At 35.9% G+C, this 20042-nt stretch overlaps 2 protein-coding genes and 1 long non-coding RNA gene across 4 annotated transcripts in view; 2 read left to right on the forward strand and 1 right to left on the reverse strand.

Moving 5' to 3' along the window:
- Positions 1 to 10545, reverse strand: part of LOC106162319 (arginine--tRNA ligase, cytoplasmic) — a 41095-nt gene extending 30550 nt beyond the window's left edge. Inside the window, exons 1-10 of the mRNA XM_087009298.1 lie at positions 10433 to 10545; positions 9064 to 9210; positions 8534 to 8722; positions 6687 to 6776; positions 2593 to 2771; positions 2148 to 2331; positions 1525 to 1654; positions 1061 to 1165; positions 642 to 820; positions 204 to 313 (exon numbers count right to left, since the gene is read on the reverse strand). Of these exons, the coding sequence (XP_086865424.1) occupies positions 204 to 313; positions 642 to 820; positions 1061 to 1165; positions 1525 to 1654; positions 2148 to 2331; positions 2593 to 2771; positions 6687 to 6776; positions 8534 to 8722; positions 9064 to 9210; positions 10433 to 10465 (1346 nt within the window). The 5' untranslated portion in view covers positions 10466 to 10545. The remainder of the gene's footprint in view (positions 1 to 203; positions 314 to 641; positions 821 to 1060; positions 1166 to 1524; positions 1655 to 2147; positions 2332 to 2592; positions 2772 to 6686; positions 6777 to 8533; positions 8723 to 9063; positions 9211 to 10432) is intronic.
- A 521-nt stretch (positions 10546 to 11066) lies between these two features.
- On the forward strand, positions 11067 to 15468 carry LOC106162318 (A-kinase anchor protein 17A). Of its 2 annotated transcripts, none has more exons than XR_015333527.1 (5): positions 11067 to 11309; positions 11861 to 12501; positions 12711 to 12859; positions 13120 to 13486; positions 13809 to 13957. XR_015333527.1 is itself a non-coding variant. In XM_013539578.3 (5 exons), the coding sequence occupies exons 1-5, from the start codon at positions 11183 to 11185 to the stop codon at positions 14105 to 14107; spliced, it is 1449 nt and encodes a 482-aa protein (XP_013395032.2). In that variant the 5' UTR covers positions 11067 to 11182; the 3' UTR covers positions 14108 to 15468. The 2 variants fall into 2 exon arrangements, 1 of the variants encoding a protein (XP_013395032.2); XM_013539578.3 differs by having other exon boundaries at positions 13120 to 13360; positions 13817 to 15468.
- A 909-nt stretch (positions 15469 to 16377) lies between these two features.
- On the forward strand, positions 16378 to 19291 carry LOC147762977 (uncharacterized). Its single transcript, XR_015333669.1, has 2 exons — positions 16378 to 16594; positions 18121 to 19291. It is a non-coding gene; the product is annotated as an uncharacterized LOC147762977 (long non-coding RNA).
- Positions 19292 to 20042: the final 751 nt, after the last annotated feature.

Here is a 20042-nt window from a genome sequence, read left to right on the forward strand (position 1 = left end):
CATCACACTCTGTAATAATCTCTTAAAAGAATATTACAAAAAAGCAACTCTTTTAGAAAAAAAAACAGGGCTCTAACTTTGAATGTCGGAATGAATTCATTAACCATTTTCAGCATGGGAAAATCGTCCTTTAGTCCAGAAAAATCCAATTTTTTGGCCAAAATGAACAGTTGTTATCCCTTTAATTTAAAAATTGCACCGACCTGTCCTCTCCTAACACCACTCCAAAGCCCACATGTTCAACCCTCTTCAACTTGGGGTCATAATAACCTGCCTTCCTGGCCGCAGAAAATACAGTCTGAAAGTGGGTGCCCTGCAAACATGAAAAAAATTAGTGATGTTACGTATCTCTATATAACAAAATTTAATTTTGTAGGCAACTTAAAATGTTCAGTTCCCATGTGAAAGTAAATTGAAATGGGTGGTAAAACAGCAATAATAAAACAAAACTATGTGTGCCCAAATTATCTGGGTTTTTTTCTACGGCAGATAAATAAATTGCAGTGAAATTGTATTTTAGTTTACTTTATGACTCTTAAAATTTACACAAATTTCAGCATTTAAATGGTAACACCCAACTTAAAGTTGCAAATAAATATTATCATGAGTACTTCGCAACCTCTGTGATTATCTTCGCATACCTGTCCAGCATCAACCACGTAGATCAACCAATCACCTTTTTCAACAAACAGACGATGTTTTACAGCCGCCATGTCGGACGTGTCGTAGGTATAGCCACCGTCAGATTTCACCAGTGTTAGAGGTATGCTAGAGTCAGGGACAAACATTATCTTTCTACCATCATCTATCTCTGTCAAACCTAGAAGCAAATGAAGAAGGTTTAAAAAGATTTTTAATTATCTTAATGAACTAAATTAAATTGATTTAAATCTGTCTATCAGGGCCCAGTTTCATCAACACTCTGCAATGCTCTTGACATGGTCTGCAACGCTCTTGACATCATCTTACATAATGAGTAAAAAATTGAAGGCTTATTATAGTAACATGCATACTTCCTCAATTCTTTTCTTTTTTTGTAGGAAATTAAAACTCTCTGTACCTTTTGCGTCCAGTTCTTTCACCACTTCGCTCATCAAATCTTGATAAAAAGATTCACCTCGCTCCACAATGGATACATCAAGCCGTTGGTATATTTTCTCAAATTCTGAAAAACATAAAAAACTTGCATCTATACACTAATTTTTTATTTTAATAAAATTGTAACCAAGGATTTGTATATCTATACCGACATACCCTCCACACAGAGAGATTGGGGTTTAAAAGTATTTTTTAATCTCCTGAATAAACTATGCATATGTACATGTATGTTCATGTGTGTGTGTGTGTGTGTATGTGCATGTATGACTGTTTGTTTAACCCAATCATGTTTGTGTTCTGTCTCATCACATCTTGTATTCTTCGTGTGTGTGTGTGTGTGTGTGTGTGTGTGTGTGTGTGTGTGTGTGTGTGTGTGTGTGTGTGCGTGCGCGCACGTGAGTGTAAGTGTGGAAAGTGTCCACATACCCATCCTGGATACATCACATATCAAGTTCCATCCTTTGAGAGAGTCAGGTTCATGGGCCTGGAGGCTGACAACAGCTGCATATGCACGCTTTTTGAACTCTTCATCATTGTCAAAACGAACCTTGGATTCCTACACAGGGAGAATACTCATGGTTTTTATATGACATATTATATGGGGTACCATATAATGCAAAAAAACTATGTTACAGTAACAGTAACTGACTTAAACAATTTCATCTCGTATGTTATCTACATTCTAAGTTTCAATTAGGTTTAGCATAACATGCATGACTCTAATTTTTTTATGAGAAATGTGGAATGTTTTTCTTTTTAGACTTAAATGTACTGTCTGAAAACTTCATGCACATTAAGCAAATTTTCGAGTGACTTAAAAAGACTCTCCAATGTCAAGGGGCTAAGTTATGCAGATTCTTCTTCAGTTAAACCAGAACTTTAAAAAAAGTCTCTATGGCACTATCTCAAGTTTTTTTTTAATATATATATATAAAAAGGAATTGTTATTATTGAGAAACTTTTCTGCAGTGAATTAAGAGAAGTGGTTTGTACAAAATTTCATATTAAAATCACCGGAGACCCAATTTTAATTTCTCAATCAAATTCACCTTGTAGAAGGCCTGCAGATCCCCAATAGGTGGCGACACTGTCAGGTAGTTTGGGAACTTGTCTTTGAGGTGTGCAATCAGCATCCCAAACTGCGTCCCCCAGTCTCCTATGTGATTCAACCTCAGAACATCGTGCTCTAGAAATTCACACAGACGGCAGATGCTCTCACCAATAATGGTGGACCTAACAAAAGAGATATTCAAAATCATTACATTGTGCCTAAATTAAAATATTTTAGATACAAGTCTTGAATTGGGAATTTTACATCATTTAGCCTCCCAAAATTTACCATTGTGACACTTGAAAAATTTAGACTATATGCGCTAGCCATCTAGTACTAGGGTAGGAGGAAATTATGATTTGGGAAATAATCATAGGAAATCACAGAAAGTTCTACAAAAAAAAGGGGCACTTTATTATCATAAATCCTATATAAATGCATACCTCAGATGTCCAACATGCATTTCCTTGGCAATGTTTGGTGAAGAGAAATCAACCACTACTCGCTTCTTTGCTGCTATAACAGGAGGACGCACTCCTTTGCCTAGCAAATCTCTCAGCTGCACCGATATGAAATCTTTCTTCAGATGAACATTGATAAAGCCTGGTCCCGCAATTTCAGTCTGCATGATACCAAAAAAAGGAGGGATATATAATTTGTCTTGTGAATGTGTTTAAGTGAGTTTTAACTTTAAAAATTACGAAAAGTTAATGCTGAGACTGCAATATTTTCCTGGCATTCCCTTATAACAGGAGTATTAGGCCCATTTCTGATCACGTCAAGTGGTGCACTCAAAGTGATACAGTACTAGTAGGTGCCAGTATACTTTGAGAGATTGACAAATTATACTGTTATGTACAACAGGGACAAAACTGTCATTTAAGGACGCCCTCTCATATTTCAGATTTCATATTTCTGCCCTAGCGATTTTGATTAAAATTGTAAGACAAAATCTTCTTACCATATGAGTAAAAAATATGAAAAAAAAATTGGGGGTCCCCACGCTCGTTTTCGAGAGGTGGCGTCCCGAAAAACGCTACGTTTATTACATTGCGTTATATGGGGATTTTGCCAAAATGCCCTTAATTTTGCTGAAAAATGCAAAAATAAAAAATTCTGCCCTAGCGATTTTAATTTTATGTGGATATGTTATAGATCTTGGTAGACCTCAAAGAAATTTACAAAAAAATCTGTACCACACCACGCTTGTTTTTGAGCCAGGGCTGCTTGAACATCGATTATTTATTAATTTTACATAGGAATCAATGGAAATTTCCTAGCAAATTAAGATAAAGATATTTGTATCATTAGGTTTTTAACTCATACACTTATTATGCTTCCATGAAAATTGTATTTATACTTCTCTGCATCAGTTAACCAAATTTCATAAAATTTGCATATCCCATTCATAATAAATAGATAATCAAATGTTGAAAGTATCAGTTGGATTTCAGTATGCCTCATGGAATGCCGCCATATTGGATTTTTCATAGGCTAGGCAGATGGTCAGCACTAGATCATATACGGCAGCGGGACGGAAGTGAGTAATCCAACATGGCGGTCCCTAGTGACGAGATGCTAAGGCTGATAGTCGAATGTTGTAGTGCCGATCAAAACACAGTTCAATTGGTTTTTTTTATCGTATAATAACTAGGAATATAGCATATAATTTTTATTTACTTTTTAATTTATCTTTTTATTTTTTAATCGTATTATTTATACCTAGGATTTTGTAAACTTTGCGATTTGAATAAAGTAAATGAGTTCCACCTCCTGCTAGAGTGCAAAGCATATGATTCAATACGTGATCCCTTCAGAGGGCAGCTGTCAGAGTTCCTACCCCTAGGCGACTTCAGCTTTAATGAACTGTATAATTTTCTTATGGGTGCTCAAGACTTCAATATTCTTAGAATGGTTATGCGTTTTGTAAACAGATGCTTCCAACAAAGGGAACAAACCCTCTCTTATAGGGCCTACATTGTACTCTTTTCAGTGTTTGTATTTAAATTCATCGCCTGTAGATTATAATTACACATTTTATACATATCACTTTATGAACTCATTTATTAGTATTATTATTATCTAATTGGTATTATCTAATTGGGTCTAAATGCATTTCCACGTCCTGCAAATTTACGTATCTGTAGCTGGAGTTGTCTGTTTTACCTCTATGATTGTACTTCGGCCCATTTTTAAACACGTATTCATCTATATCGCATCAAAATCATGTATATTTATTCATTAACTTGTTTGTACTCTGCTATAGTTAGATGTACTGAGTACTGTCTTTGATTGTACCTTATTTGTGAAGGTGTATCAATAAAGAATGCCTAGGGATATAGCATACATGTATATTTTCCTAGATATTTTGCTGTAAAACTACATCCTATAAATGTCTCGGCGGCGCCACTCGGAACTACTCGGATGTCTCCGCACTCGACAATAAGTATGGTTAGTATGGAGCTTGCGGAATGAGCCGAGGATTGCCGATTCCGGCGGCGATGGGGGCCGCCATGTTGGATTACTCACTTCCGTCCCGCTGCCGTATATGATCTAGTGCTGACCCTAGGCAGATTGACCAAAAGCATATTATATCAATCTCATGTGACTTATTTTCATATTCCTTTTTATTTTTATTTCTTTTGTTTCTTTATTTTTCTTACTCAGCACTAAAATATGCACTTTATGGTGAGATAGCTGGATAAATTGTTTCCTTTGTATATTAACAATGTATCAATTTCTTACTATGGTAAGTTAGTCATATTTCTTCTCTATATATGGAAGATGGTGAAAAAAGTATTCATCAACAGACATCTTTGATTATCAGTTTATTTCTGTTTCATATTATGTTTACAACATGCAATCAAATACATATCAATAGCATATAAATATGCATATTAATTTCAAAATAAAAAAAAAATCATACAATTTTTTATTACTTTTATGCATTTTGTTACTCGTGTTTTTTTTTGTGTTTGGATTGATTTCACTGAGAAGAAAATAAAGACCATCTGGACTTTCTCTTTGAAAAGCAATTACTAATTCTGATATGTTAACCCTGACAGCCTTATTTTTTTCCCATACACATGGAGAAATTATTTTTTTACAAACAAGGTTTTCTACAGAATTTGGTAAAGGTTTCACACAGGATTTAGTCAATTGACTGGGATAAAATAAAAAATCAGAAAAAAAGGATTTTCTTCACTTTCATCATTGCAAAAATTAACTAAATTTTGTAACTCAAGACTATCTTCTAATGCATTATGGGCTGAATAATTTCTGTGAAGTAATAAATTTACAAACTAAAGTCGATCTCTTGTTTATGATTAGGTAAATTAGGATAACGTTGGAATAAAGTACACTTTATCTTCTAAAATATACTGTTTATTTTCCTAGCACCAAAAAAGTACTACATGTATCTGCATAAAAACCCTTGGTCCTCTGTTGTGTGTTTTATGGTTTTGTCCATTTGCACTTTAACAAAACCATTACAAGAATGACGTCGCAACACGCCAGGCGGGTGCACACCTGTTGCATCTTTCCTGGAGAGCTGAAAATCGCACTGTTTACAGGTCAAATTGTTCAATAACATACTTAAATTAACAACAAAACGCCATGAGTCTAATTATTTTAACTTATTGTGAAAGAAGAGAATTGTTTTCAGCATACAAATCACGGTAACTTGGCCCTGGGTGATCGGAAACCAATGCTGAAGAAGACAATGTCTTGTTGCACACATCGTAACCATGTGACAAATCACCACAATACACTTTGTGGTCAAAATGCAAACCATTGTGATTACTTTCCGTGAGATAAGATCTTGTCACTGCTATACAAGCCTCACTATACGCTCTTTTCCATCCCGTCTTCACGTAATTTCTTACATTGCGGCATTTGTAAACAAAGTCGCAAGTGGGTACTTTACATCGTAAAAGACCAAGCGTTCACAGATACGCAACGTTGACATATGTTGACATATTCGTATCGCTTCGACCAAAATAACATCAAAGGTTTCATACTGATTTCTTAAAAGGGTGAATTACGTATTTTATTGCATGTTATATGTTTATCATTAACCGCTATCGCAAAAAACTACTCATGCGCGAAATCTGCGCAGATCGCAAATAAAGCTAATATGAGAGGACGTCCTTAATGAAAAGGTCTGAAAATATGGCATGAGGTCCAGGGGACCTCTAAATCAATCTCAAAAATGATTTTTTTTTTTTTTTTTTTTTTGCTCCTGAGAAGTCGAAAAGCTGTTATCCTGTACGAAAATTTGGCCCAATTTCCTATAGGATCCTATAGGATCTTACAGGATCCTATAATTGGTAGTTGGAAAAAACTCATTGCTGGTACAAATAAGAGAGTCAACCAAATGTTACCCACAATCTTTTTATTACAAGACGATCACGTCAAGACAAATTAACCACTTCATTGCCAGCAAGGTGCATGTGAGATCCACTAGTGCTTTGCACTAATGAGAAAAATTCACATTCACCTCACGGACTCTTGGGGCATGTAAATACATAAAGCTTACCTTATCTATGAGCTCGTTCTCAGGCAGCTTACCAACTATAGCCTGAGCTATATCCCTGGGGGAAGCCTTCTGACCCTGGGACTTCAGTATCTGAAGATCAAGAAGATCAATCTTATATACTGTATATCCTTTGTCATAATATTATTGATTGCGTGACGGTGCTGGTAGCTTGATTAGGTCTAACTGTGGGTTTTCCTGTTGTCTGAGATGATAGGTGGTGTTTTTCCTCTTCATATTAGCCCTGATTGACTTTGTTTATTATTAATATTATTATTGTGGCGAGTTTGTGATTGGAATTGTTTCCCTGGAATAAATGGGTTAGAATTTTTTTCCCTAAAATTAATGCTTATACGGTATGTGCATATTAAAAAAAAAAAAAAGAGCAATGGTATATGTATGTTGAATATAAATAAACTGAAGAGAAAAAAAAAAGACGACGAAACTTTATTTTAATGAAGAAAGTTTATTTTCCCTTGTGTCTCGTTTCAGGTGACAGTGAATGGTCCCTGGATCGCCGTGCCTGTGTCATCGCCTCCGACCCACCGCCTGCCGCGTATCCAAGGCTGAGGGTTTCCAGCGCTTCGAACCATTAGACCTATCAGTCCTGCGTCCTGGAACCCAAGTAACTATACAGCCGAGAGTGGTGGACCCCGCTGTTTTACCGATGATGCCATTGAAAGACTAAACACTAAAAGACTCAAATGAATTTTAAAGACTTTAAAATATAAGGCGCTCATTTTCCCGGTTTCCAGAGCTATTTTTCCCTAAATTGATAAAGAAAGATATGAATTAAAGGGTTTTATCTCTGGTTTTCCTCCGGGCCTGTCTGTAACGTGTTCTTTTATTAACATGCTTCGCTTTGTATATATGTTGTAAATATAATGTAGAGTGAATGTCTCCAACGTGGTAAATGAAAAAAAAAAATGTATTTTTTTTTCTGGTAAAAAGGGAAGGCGTGTAGTGTTCACAAATATAATTCCCGGACATGTAAATTAATTTGATTAGAGTCGATTGCTTGTGCACTCGACTCGTTTTATGGCCTTACTTGAAGTCATGTAACTTAAGTGGACGTGTGCAATTTGAATAATTAAAATTAGTATGTACCGCCAAATACTGCAGCACAGAATCCACCTATAGATAAGAAATACCTATAAAAGACGTCTAGAAATAATATTGGGGGACAGACTGAAGAATACTCGAAGGAGACCGCTCGACGGAGCTATGGAAGACGGCCTTGAGCTGGGAGACTTCACGTAGATGATGTAGTTAGACAGAGTCAACTAATAAACCATCAAACTGGTCATTATGTGGACTTGGGTTTTCTTTGCGCGACCTCACGTAAAGCTGACACGAACCGTGGAATTTCGAATTGCGTTATCCACTACGTAAGTCTAAAACGTAATGTCCTATTTCGAGCCCACGCTTGAATTAATCGTTCTAAATTATATAAGTTTAGGACATTCATCTCATATGTATATGTAAAGGGACATAACATGGTGTGAATTTATTAGATATTCAATGTTTCAGTTCTCTGTCTTGGTTTTTTAGTAAGCTTTGTCAGAAACAAATAAAATTTTCAGCTGATACAAAGGGCTACTTATATTAAAATGCAAATTCCAATTTAAAAACTTCACCAATTAGAGAGAGAGAAAGAGAGAGAGAGAGAGAGAGAGAGAGAGAGAGAGAGGGAGAGAGAGGTCAGTAAGTCTAATTTTGTAAACTCACAGTCAGGTCTCATGCATTGCAGGTCATGTGAAAAAGCAGGAGAAAGTGTGTCAGTATATATTGTTTGTGGTTTTAAGGAATAAATACATCATTTCTTATTGAACAAAAATCACGTATGCTACCTGTGCTATACCCATGGCACTGTTACATTGATAGTCCCCAAACTTCTCATTAGTGCTCACAGTGACCACCAGGGGTGGGTTGGCAAGATCAGGATAAGCCTGGTTGATAGCTTGCTTGAAGATATCCTGAAGGATACTGGCTATGCTCAGCATGTTGTTGGATGATTTAGACTTCTCTGCAGCAATATTCTGTAAGGTAAATGGTAGTCATGACTGTGATAAGTGCAACACAATTAGGATGAATCAATATATTGTCAACATCTTCTCTATAGCACTGGCATCCATAGGCAAATACAAGCAAACAGCAATGTAAAAAAATATATATATAAAATAATTTTTCAAAATTTCCCCACAAATTAATAACAGAACAAAATGATAAAGAATACGAAAAAGTCAGCTGAATACAGGGACTACTACTGTGGACTTGACCATTACAAACATAAGAAAATTATACCTCAATGAAAAAATCACTTATAAGCCAAAATTATTTGGGAGAAAAATATAATATGACATCAAAAATATCTACTTACTCGCTTCAAATGTACAATCTGGAACTTAAGTTTAGCATTCTCTGTCCTAAGTTTGTCCAACTCTGGTGTGACCGAGTCCTCTGTAATCAGCCTTTCTGGGTCCTTCAACCTGGCAATCTCTGACTCCAGTGATGCAATCTCTTTCTCCTGTAATGTAAATTTTCCTGTTAATAACTGGACACAAGACATGAACAATGGACCAATGACATATGATCTTATTGAAAAGTGAAGACAGGCCAGTAAAACCAGGCCCGTAGGCAATAATTTCTAAGGAGGGAGGGGGGGTCTTTTTCTGAAAAAGTGGACTTTTTATTGTGCAACTTTTGTGAGCCTAGATCAAATTTGGCCGAGTGCAGACAAAAGGCTGGTTCATTCTAATCCTTCAAACCCCCCCCCCCCCCCCCCCTTACAGACTGACATCTTCTAACTTTGCTCAGTTACTAGTGTACACTTCTACTTTGGATCAGTATGTGTAGCTTAACCCAATAAATAAAGAATAATAAATTATTTCTGTGTAAAAGGGGGTGGGCACATGGGGGATAAGAGAGATAAGAATGAAATCTACTCCTTGAATTATCTTATTTGTATGACCAATTTTAAGCAAGTCATCAAATCAAACTTCCATGTGCTCAGTTTGACATTTAGAAATGGTATACGTATATGCAAGTAAATGTCACTCATAAAAACTGACTCAGTTTCAAAGTAATTTATCTCTTATATGGTATAAGTGTAAGGCATCCGTAGGTTTTGTGACTCTGATAAAGTGATAGAAAAAAAATATATATATATAAATATATATGTATATGTATGTATATATATATATATATATATTTATATTAAAAGAGTACATATCAAAATGTAAAAAATTCTACAGTAAATAATTCATACATCATTTGAAACACCTTTCATGTCATACAACCAGGTTGAATTTGATCAGCTTAAATGTCAAGAAATTCCACTAGGTTAAAAAAAATGTTTACTTTCGTTATCGATTTCTGATGCAATAGTCGGTATGAAAACAATTAGTTTCATTTCATTATCATGTTTGCTATTGGAATGATTATTTGCACGATTAAACAACAGAAAAACATCAATATCTAATGTCTAATAGCCTAAAAATGCCAAATATTGCACAGATTTGTAATTGTCTTGCCAAACTGAACAAAATTACTCGAAAGCATTGACACTGACAACCAACAATGTAAAACATATGCGGTGCATGGGGCATACCGGTAAGTTTATATCGTGTCACTACTTTTACCAGTGGGTGTAATAAGATCCATAGATTAATATTTAAGATCAACTACTGCTTTTATTAAATTTACTTCATGATCACTGCTATAAATGACTGTTTTTCTGTCATATTTACCGCTTTCTCTGCACGAGCAAGAAACTCATCCATGTTGATGTCGCGTGGAACGGAAGTGAGAGACCGCACTTGCGCAGATGGTACAAACAATGGCTGCTTCCATGCTAGAGGTAAAAAAAAGAAGTTTCTAACAAAACGCAGTTTATTCTTGTATATCTAGAACCCATTCGTGAAAATAATGCTAAACAATCTTTTAAAACTAACAGTTAGTGTTAAGGTTAACATTGGCACCCGATTTTAAAGGTTTAAAAAGCGAAAATAATGAAATTATTCACAGTTCTGGGGTTCTGGGACGGCTGTCTTGATCAGCTGATGTGTGACACGAGTTTGGAGAGATTTTCTGTTTGGAAGATTGTTAAAAGGAAGAAGCATGTGTACCCTGGGTTGGAGTGAAATTCCTCTATATTTATACAGAATAGAGACCAGTCTTTCCATGACTAACTTAAGTACGACTACAAGACGCACTATTCAGTTATGTTCTTTTCTTTCTTTGCCATTGGCACTAGCATTCATTTCTATTTTATCTGTCTGCTGAGCACTAGATAAGCTGAAAAGATATGCATTCTTCAAACTTCAATAAAAGTATGATGATATAACGAGATTGAATATGGTGCATTGAATCTTTATTTTTTAGATTCTGTTGGTGAATAAAACAACTTGACGCATATACACCGTCACCTTGGGACCAGTTTATAAACCCCCCCAGTCCCAGCACTGGTCATTACAGTGCACCACATAACAGTCCTCAAGATGACTGCCCCAAGCATTTGTAGTGACACAACAGAAGCAGTGGACTTGTTTGAACCTCAGGGACTCTACCTCAAACCCATTGCAAGGATAAATGTCAGTGTACAACTGCCTCAGCTTAAGTCACCAGGTGAGTGCAATCCAGATGTATTGAAACTTTTTATATGGAGTGAATGTCCTAATTAAACTTGTAGAAATTTAGTATGCTTAATTCAACTGTGGGCCAGAAATGGGAGATTATGTGTTCGACTTTATCTTGTGCATAACGCAATCCAAGGTTCCATGGTCAGATTTATGCAAGGTTGCATAAGAAAACCCAAGTCCACATAATGACTAGTTCAACACATTATACGTCATCACTCGGTAACTACATATTCTAACTGAAGTTTCCAACCCTTACCTCTCTAAAATCATGTCCATCTTCTCAGTGCTCCAAGTGATTCCCACCAAACTGGTGTTTCTGTTGACTTTTTATATCAGTGTTGTATTAATTCACTGCTGCATAAATTTTAAGTTAGGAACCTAGATTTGCAGCCCATATCCTATAGTAGCATTTAATTTATTACTAGTAATGTTGAAGGAAGCATTGTAGTATTAGGAAGAATTTAATATCTAGAAGTTAAACACAATAGGTCAAAGGAGATGGATACATTTCAATGTATGTTTTGTCTTCTATTTCAGGAAAGTCTATATCAAACTGGGAAGTAATGGAAAAGGTCAAAGGTATGGTTAAACCTCACCAGTTCGTCACCCTTAAGGTAGCCAAAAGCACCTTGGATTTCATTCGTTTTGAAGGAGAAACGGAAAACAAGGCCCTCATTAAAACTCTAATCGATAGACTTGATGGGAAGACTATTAAACTGGTGGGCTTCCCAGATCAACTCAAGGTCCGTGCGGCAGAGGCAAAACTGAATTTTCCGTCCAGGCATGACTGGGACTCCTTTTTCCGCGATGCCAAAAACATGAACGAAATGAAATTCGGAGAGAGACCCGACACCATTCATTTTAAGGAACTGCCATGTAGGTGGTTCGCTAATAAGAAAGACGAGAATAAAGACAAACCTAGTGAGTATATCCTCAAGAAAGTGATGGAGACTTTTGGGGAGGTCCGTTGTGTTGATATACCCATGTTGGACCCCTATCGCAGGGAAATGTCCAACAAAGCGGGCATACAGACTTTTTCCTTTGGACAGGATATCACATTTGAAGCCTTTGTGCAGTATAAGGAGTATATTGGATTTGTTAAAGCCATGACAGCCTTCAGAGGAATGAAGTTATTGTACAAAGAAGGGGATGGAAAAGCTTACACTGCCAATTCAAAGGTGTGGTAGTTGTTCAGTTTCAGAATATGGAAATTGGCTTTTTTCTCCACACAAGTCGGTTTATGAAACAGCTCGAACTCTTTGAGTTATGATAAAATTAATTAATAAAGTATATATATATTATCAAAGCCCAACTGAAAACTGTCATAAGACATAATGAGCATGGAAAATTACTATCTTTAAAATTACATTTATTAATTTACTTTCAGATTGATTTTGACAGGACCAAACACTTAACAGACAAAAACATCAGGAAAAGAAGGATAGAAAGAGACAAGTTAGAACAGTTAGAAAGAGAAAGAGAAGAAAAAGTTAGAAAAGAACGAGAGGAAGAAGAACGAAAAAAAGAAGAAGAAAGGTATTAGACAATTTTGTTTCACATAAGACCTCATTTTGTACATCTCATATTATTTTAACCTACTTGTTGTGGGGCGTATTTTTTTCTGAATTGAAATTTCACTGACCTTGGCTGACTATATCATGTACCTCATTTTTCTGCCCCAATATTGAATTTTTTTTTTTACTGAAGACACAAAAGGAAGAATGGATGGAAGATTTCAATTTTACATTTTGTTTAATCTCTTTTTTTTTTCTTTTTTTTTATATTGCAATTGACAGAAAAAGACTAGAAGAGGAGGAAAAAGAAAGGGAGAGAAAAAGGGAAGAAAAGCTTAGAAAGAGGGAGGAAAGATTGCAAAGTAGAGAAGAAAAGAGGCGTCTGAAAAGAGAAGAAAGACGGCGAAAAGAGGAAGAGAGGAAGATGAAGCTGAAGATTGCTCTAGAGGAAAGAAAGATCCTGATTGCTCAAAGAAAACTGGAGACCATACGCCTACTGGGGGAGCTTCTGTGCCGCGTCAAGGTATTTCAACGCCTAACGGACTGTTGGATGGCTTGTCTTGTGTGATGGCAGAGGCATCTTTTGAGACGACAATGACATCTGGTGGCAAACACTGGGACTTCTATGCTCTGAGTTGTTTGAGGATAGATAAGTGAAAGCTTACTGGGGCCAAGCAGAAATGCTTGTAGACTCACAGTAGCCTTGACACTTCGGGATATGGTTTATCGGGTTTGAAGAAATTCAAATTAAGATTTTTGTTTCAAATTTTGGAGTTTGTTACTAAGGCACTGATAAATGTATTTCTTAATTTCAATCGTAAAAAAATTTACCATTCCCAATTAGTGCACAGTATTTTTTCAAATGAAAATTTTAGATATTAATCACCCCTGAGGTCTTTATTTAATGATATTGCAAAAAAAAAAAAAAAAATGAAAATGTGATATTTAATTTTTTTCTTTTTTGTGCTTACTTTCATAGGTTGTAAAGCAGCAAGAAGAGCTGAAACAAAGAGAGAAAGAACTTGAGGAAGAACAGAAGCGACGAGTGGAAGAAGAAAAGCAGGAAAAACTGAGGGCAGTGCAGAAAAAGCTAGAGTCTGAAAAACGAAAAAAAGAAAGACTTGAAAGGCAGGAAAAAGAACTGAGGGATAAAATACTAAAAAATGTTAAACTTATGGAAGAAAGGAAGCAAGAAAAAGAAAGGGAATTTTTAAGAAAGAAAGTTGCTGGTCAGACACGGTTAAAGAGTGCAGTCATCATGAAGAAATGACTGGCAGAGGTGCTGGCAGAGAGAGAAGAAATGGATAAGCAATAAGGGGTCTATTTAATTTTTTCAACCTTTCTCCAAAATCATATTTCCCTTCAATTTATGAAACATTCCTTTTTGAAAACGAGTCTTATTTGTTCAGGAAAAGTGGAATTTTTCCTTGCAAAATAACTAAGATTCTTGTGGTTTGCATTTTCCAGACATGCAGCAGTATATTACTTTTCTCAAGATACAAAGTGATACCTTTTCTTGTATTAAAGAATCCATCTCTCTGTTCTCTGTCAGTGCCAAGCTTCAGTCATTGAATGGACGTGTTTACTGGGTTACCTGACCAGACTTTGCTGTCATTTGAACAAAAATGATTACTGGAATGCTTCTTCTTACCAACATTGGATTTTTTACTGGATGAACTTAATGACTGTTTCAGACATGAGCTTTTTCCACGAAAACGCGGAATTCCGCATTTTTTAATGACGACCCACGCACCCCCGGCCGGTTAGGTGTTGGGTCCCATGATAAATAATCAGAGGGTTTTTTTTTAAACCTAGGCTCATGTCTGCTGTTTTAAAGGTGTTATACTATGTTCTTTAATTGTGAAGTCGGTCGCTCATTTCTAGACATGTCATATCATCATATCAACTTGTCCAGTTTCTGGTCTCTGAAGAAGAGGTCATTCAGTAAAGCACTGATAGGTCGTTTGATTGATTCTGATATTGACAGTAGGTCTGGCCGTTCCATGACTAAAGACCTTAGTAAGAACAGCTTTGTTCATGATGAACATGAATATTGAAAAAAAAAATAGAGAGTCAAATAGAAAGAATACGCTGTAACCAGTGAACACAAAACTTTGTGCCAATTAAGGAAAGAGGGTCTTCACTACTTGATGTTATAGTATTTAAAAGAACTGAGAATTACAGTCTCCATAAAGGATATCATTTCGCTATTCAAACACAATATGGTGCTTAAGAAAAGGTGTTTAGTAAATTGACAATTTTTTTTCAATACCTTTCATAGATTTTGGAAGTATTGTGAACTTTACCAAAAATCAGCTGACTTTAGTTTGTACATGGGCAATAACCCTGTATAGTGTACAGCAAAAAATTATGTGTTTAGGTATTTATAAACAGCTTGTTGATAATTTTGTGGTTTCAGGTACATGATTTGGATAAAGTAATAATGCCACCTGTTTTTCACATTATAAGTTTTGTGTCATTGGTGTTAAGGAAACAAAAACAATGAAATTGATGTTTCAGTTTACTTACGTATGTAAAGTTGAACTCGTATGGAGTAGCAAATATTCTGTTATATCTTGTAAGTAATTGTGAACTAGAACTGGATTATTTTTAATAAATATGTAATGCTCACTTTGGTATTCTTGTACATCTGGGTATCACGTAGGGCAGGTTGCACAATACAGCTCGCGAAAGAAATTGGGTCTTGAACTTTTAAATCATAATTTTGGTCTACTTAAATTTAGGAAAGACCCAAGTGCTTCACTATAGTTTGACAAACAAAAGCGCGGTCTTGAATGGGTGTTACAGCATAAGAGTAACATTTGTTAGCTTGTACTGAAGATCTAAAACAGAAAGTAGCTAATCGGTGTTCAGCTCTCCTAAATGCCCAATTGACTTTAGTCAATGTCCATCCTGCGTAAAGAAAAAAAAAAAAAACGCTGACTTTGGTTTTAACGGCTTAACAGTTGTCCGTAAAATCAAAGTGTTATAAGTGTGTTTTACAGCGTATGGGTAACAATAACTTTATAAAAATTTAAAAAAACGAAAATTAGGTGATATTCACTCTGTAACAAAATGGATGAGTGGGGAAAATTTGAGCAAAGTTTCTCTCATCCTGTGTACATCCTGGTTCCAACCCATTTCTTGTCTATTATCCGTCTGTTTGAACGTATTTATATAAAACATGTTTGTGTATTTAACGCTTGGCCACCCCATTTGTTTACTCTGAATGAACCATACCAGTGCATCTATATGACAATGGACAGGTGAGCGCACGTTACCTGTCTTGACCAATAACTTTCTAAAAGTGTTGAGGGGGCATAGTACAGGGGCGGGTCCAGGATTATTTGAAGGGGTGTTCGGTTTTTAGGAGTGATAGGTCGGCCTAGCGTGGGGTTCGGGGCCCGCTGAAGTGCCCCGAAATTTTTTGTATTTTAGAGGGCGAACGGTGCCATTTGGTACGGTTTGAAACTTTGATTCAGCCAAGGTGGGGGGGGGGGGGGGGGGGGGGGGGGAGGGGGGGGAGGGGGGGGGGGAAGGTCGGCTTCGCATCAGTGTCCCCTTCAAATAACCCTAGATCCGCCCCTGATTTGCATAAGAATACTTCGCTCTGCTCAGTGCGAGTTGTCATCCGACTGGTCACTTGCCAGCTAGACCCTGTAAGAAGAGGACGCAGGACAGCCGTGGTGAGGTCACAGAGACGAACATTTCATTCAGCCTAGGACCCGGTGGAAATTGATTGAAGTAAATTTGTCTTGTGAGTAAATTTATGTCTACAAGTGTAAAAAAAAGTGGAAAGAAGTTGGATAATTGTGAATAATTCAGCTAGTGTCAGAGTAATTTCACCCCCTTTGTTATCAGCTGAGCTTTATAAGGTTTGGTATATACTCTTTGTCAGATGCTTGTTTCAATTTTGATTTTGTGTGTTGAGTTGAGACTCTTTGTCGCTTATCATTTAGTCGTTCTTTGCACCAAGGTAGGCCTACGGTTTTTAAAGCTTTTTATTTTAACTTTTTGGTGTTCTTACGGGTTCAAATGCTAGGTATAATAATTTCCTTTAATAATTTTACACGTTGAATACTTCCAGTTTGTCTAGGAAGTTCATTGGACTTTGTAAGGGAAAGGCTTGATAATATCTAATAAATAGTACTGGTCATATTATTTCTTGTTATTATTTTCATTTCATTTTCTTTTCTTTTACTCGTATTTTACATTGTAAAGTCTATTGTTTGGATTTTAACTCAAAAGAAATGTTCTCCCTTTTCTTCTATTTTTTTCTTCTTATCATTATTATTATTATTATCTTATCGATTTGTGGAAATTGGTACAAAGCATTCATTAAAATATGTTGTGGGACAGAAAGTTTTAAATCTTGATATACATTCCCTTTCATTCGACTTATAAACAGACACTGTTTGTGTTTGTGTATATTTTGATCACTGTGTCTGTCCCTGTCGTTGCCGTCGCGGTCCGAATACAAGTCCCTATATATAACTGCCAAAGCGTATGTTCATTTTACTTCAAATTTACTGAGTTCCATTGTTTGATTAAAAATAAAACGCGCTTTTGCATCCCTACAAAATTCCTTTGTACGTCAATGATTACTATAGTAGTTTTGTCGCGAGATATTTTTTTAGCATTTTTGTTATCAATCATTTTAGATTAACATTTTCTTTTTATGATCAAATAGTTATATTAAATTTTGTAATAAAGTTCACTCGGGTTTGGTACTAATGAAAGCGGCCTTAAATGGCCACAAGTCAAATTAAATATATATAATGTGTTCTTCCTTCTTCCGTTTAATTTGTATATTATTCCTTACACTACACGAGATATAACAAGGTTTCTCTTTGAAATGCTCCAATTTTTAACGAAAGCATTTTTTGTGTATACATAGTTCGGCGATGTTCTCCCCATAGGCCCTAAATACCAAATCCTACTTTTATTTTAGTTCAAATTTTTACTGAGTTGTATTGTATGATAATATGGCAGGTTATTTTTTTAAATCAGGATATCAGGCTATTTTTATGAAAGTCATGTTTTTTGTCTTTTCCTTTTTTCTTTCTTCCTTATTTTATTTGTTAATATTGCTGCAATGTGTTTTGTTGTTTGGTGTCTGTTTTTATGCTAGCTTTATTGTCTAATTACTTTGGTGTTTAGTTAGTATAAGCGCATTTTTTCAAGATGACTACGTCTTTCTCTCTTAAGTTATTAAATATTAGTTCAATTATGTATTGAAATTTCATTTCAATATCGCTATAAAAACGTTTTATTATATTTCAGAACTGCCTGCAATTCGTCAGGATCCTGCAGAATACACTGCGTCTGATTGAACTCACCCGAGTCTTCTGGTCATATTATGGAACCTGACACAGACACGCACGCACGCGTCCGCTGTTACAGTACACACACTCACGTTCACACACACACACACACCACGCATTTACACACTCACGTTCACACAAACACTACACATTAAATATGCCGAAAATTGTCCGTGCTCTTACTGTGATTTTGATAAACTATTTCGGTGTATATATTATTATTTTTTATCTCAAATTGACAGCCTAGGGATTGATCTTGTTTATTTTGATTATAATTACCTCAGGGCAAGATCGGCTGCTTATGATTCTGTTTGAAACTCATTCATATTGTCTGCTTATGCCATAAATAATAGATGCCATTGGAGATTTCATTATCATTCCATCTCTTGTATCGTTAGTGTTGTGAGTAATCTATAAATATAAATGCGCTTTGTTCATCTAAAAGGCACAGAAGTAAATTTTCTAAACTGAAACAAACCTTTGTGAATGGTAAAAAATGAAATAAGCACAATGTCTCCGTATTGAGACTATTGTTACAGATATGCAGTGGATTACGTTCATCACGAAATATGAATAAATAAATTCTGGATTTGCCTATTTTCAGATGTTAAACGGTATCATATCCCTTCAAATAAAATGTTTTTTTTTTACCTCCCTCGGTTTGGTCTATACACAGTATAATATGTATACACTATATACAGTACAAATGGTATGTTACATGTCCATAGAATGACTCATTCTCTTTATTTATGATTTTTCAAATTTAGTTTGGTACCATTTTTTAGATAGTAAAAGTAAGACGCATGGAAATTAGTATTGATATTTCAGTGCGTAAAGAAAAGTATTTCGGCACCACCCGAAATCGTGATGTTGACATGTCAAATATTCAGAAATGCCCAAATTTAAGGCCTGTGCTTTAAAAAAAATGGCAAACTAAGATGGATGACATTTTTTCAAATCTACATGTACTTATGACAAAAGTCCAATGCAACCAAATCTGTTCTAAGCGTGTTTCATGCCTTCAATATCTTTTATAATTTGACAATGTGTTATCTCTTGTTAATTCATGCTATTTCATATTTTCTTCAAGTTTTCGTAAAGGTTGTTATACAATAAAGAACATATTAAAACACGTTGTTTTGTAGTTTGCAATGAGTGCGATTTGTGCGACAGTTGAAACGAATCTAGTTGTACCATGGGCATTGGAAGATATGCAAGTGTGTTAAATGTGATGGGGTTTTGTAAAATGAGTCCGTCTAATTTTGAGGAGTCACAGGTGGGGTGAGTCCATTCTCTAATTTTCAGGGGTTACACGCTGGACGGTCCATTGTTATTTTTAAGGGGTGGACCAGTCTACTATTATTTTGAGGGGTGACAGGTTGGTCGACTTTATTGTTATTTAAGAGGGGTGACAGGTTGGACCAGTCTACTATTATTTTAAGGGGTGACAGGCTGGGTGAGTCCATTGCTATTTTGAGGGGTGACAGGTTGGACCAGTCTACTATTCTTTTAAGGGGTGACAGGTTGGGTGAGTCCATTGCTATTTTTGAGGGGTGACAGGTTGGTCGCGTTCATTATTATTTAAGAGGGGTGACAGGTTGGTCGAGTCCATTCTTTCATACGAGGGGTGACAGGTTGGAAGAATCCATTGTTGCTTTGAGGGGTGACAGGTTGGGCCAGTCCATTCTTCAGTACGAGGGGTGACAGGTTGGAAGAATCCATTGTTACTTTGAGGGATGACAGGTTGGGCGAGTCCATTGTTATTTTTGAGGGGTAACAGGTTGGTCGAGTTCATTATTATCTATGAGGGGTGATAGGTTGGGCAAATCTATTAGTCATTTTGAGGGATGACGGGTTGGTCCAGTTCATTTTCATTAATGA

This window comes from Lingula anatina, chromosome 3 (genome assembly GCF_051362555.1).
Source record: "Lingula anatina isolate TDL-2025a chromosome 3, LinAna3.0, whole genome shotgun sequence".
Taxonomy (NCBI): Eukaryota; Metazoa; Brachiopoda; class Lingulata; order Lingulida; family Lingulidae; genus Lingula; species Lingula anatina.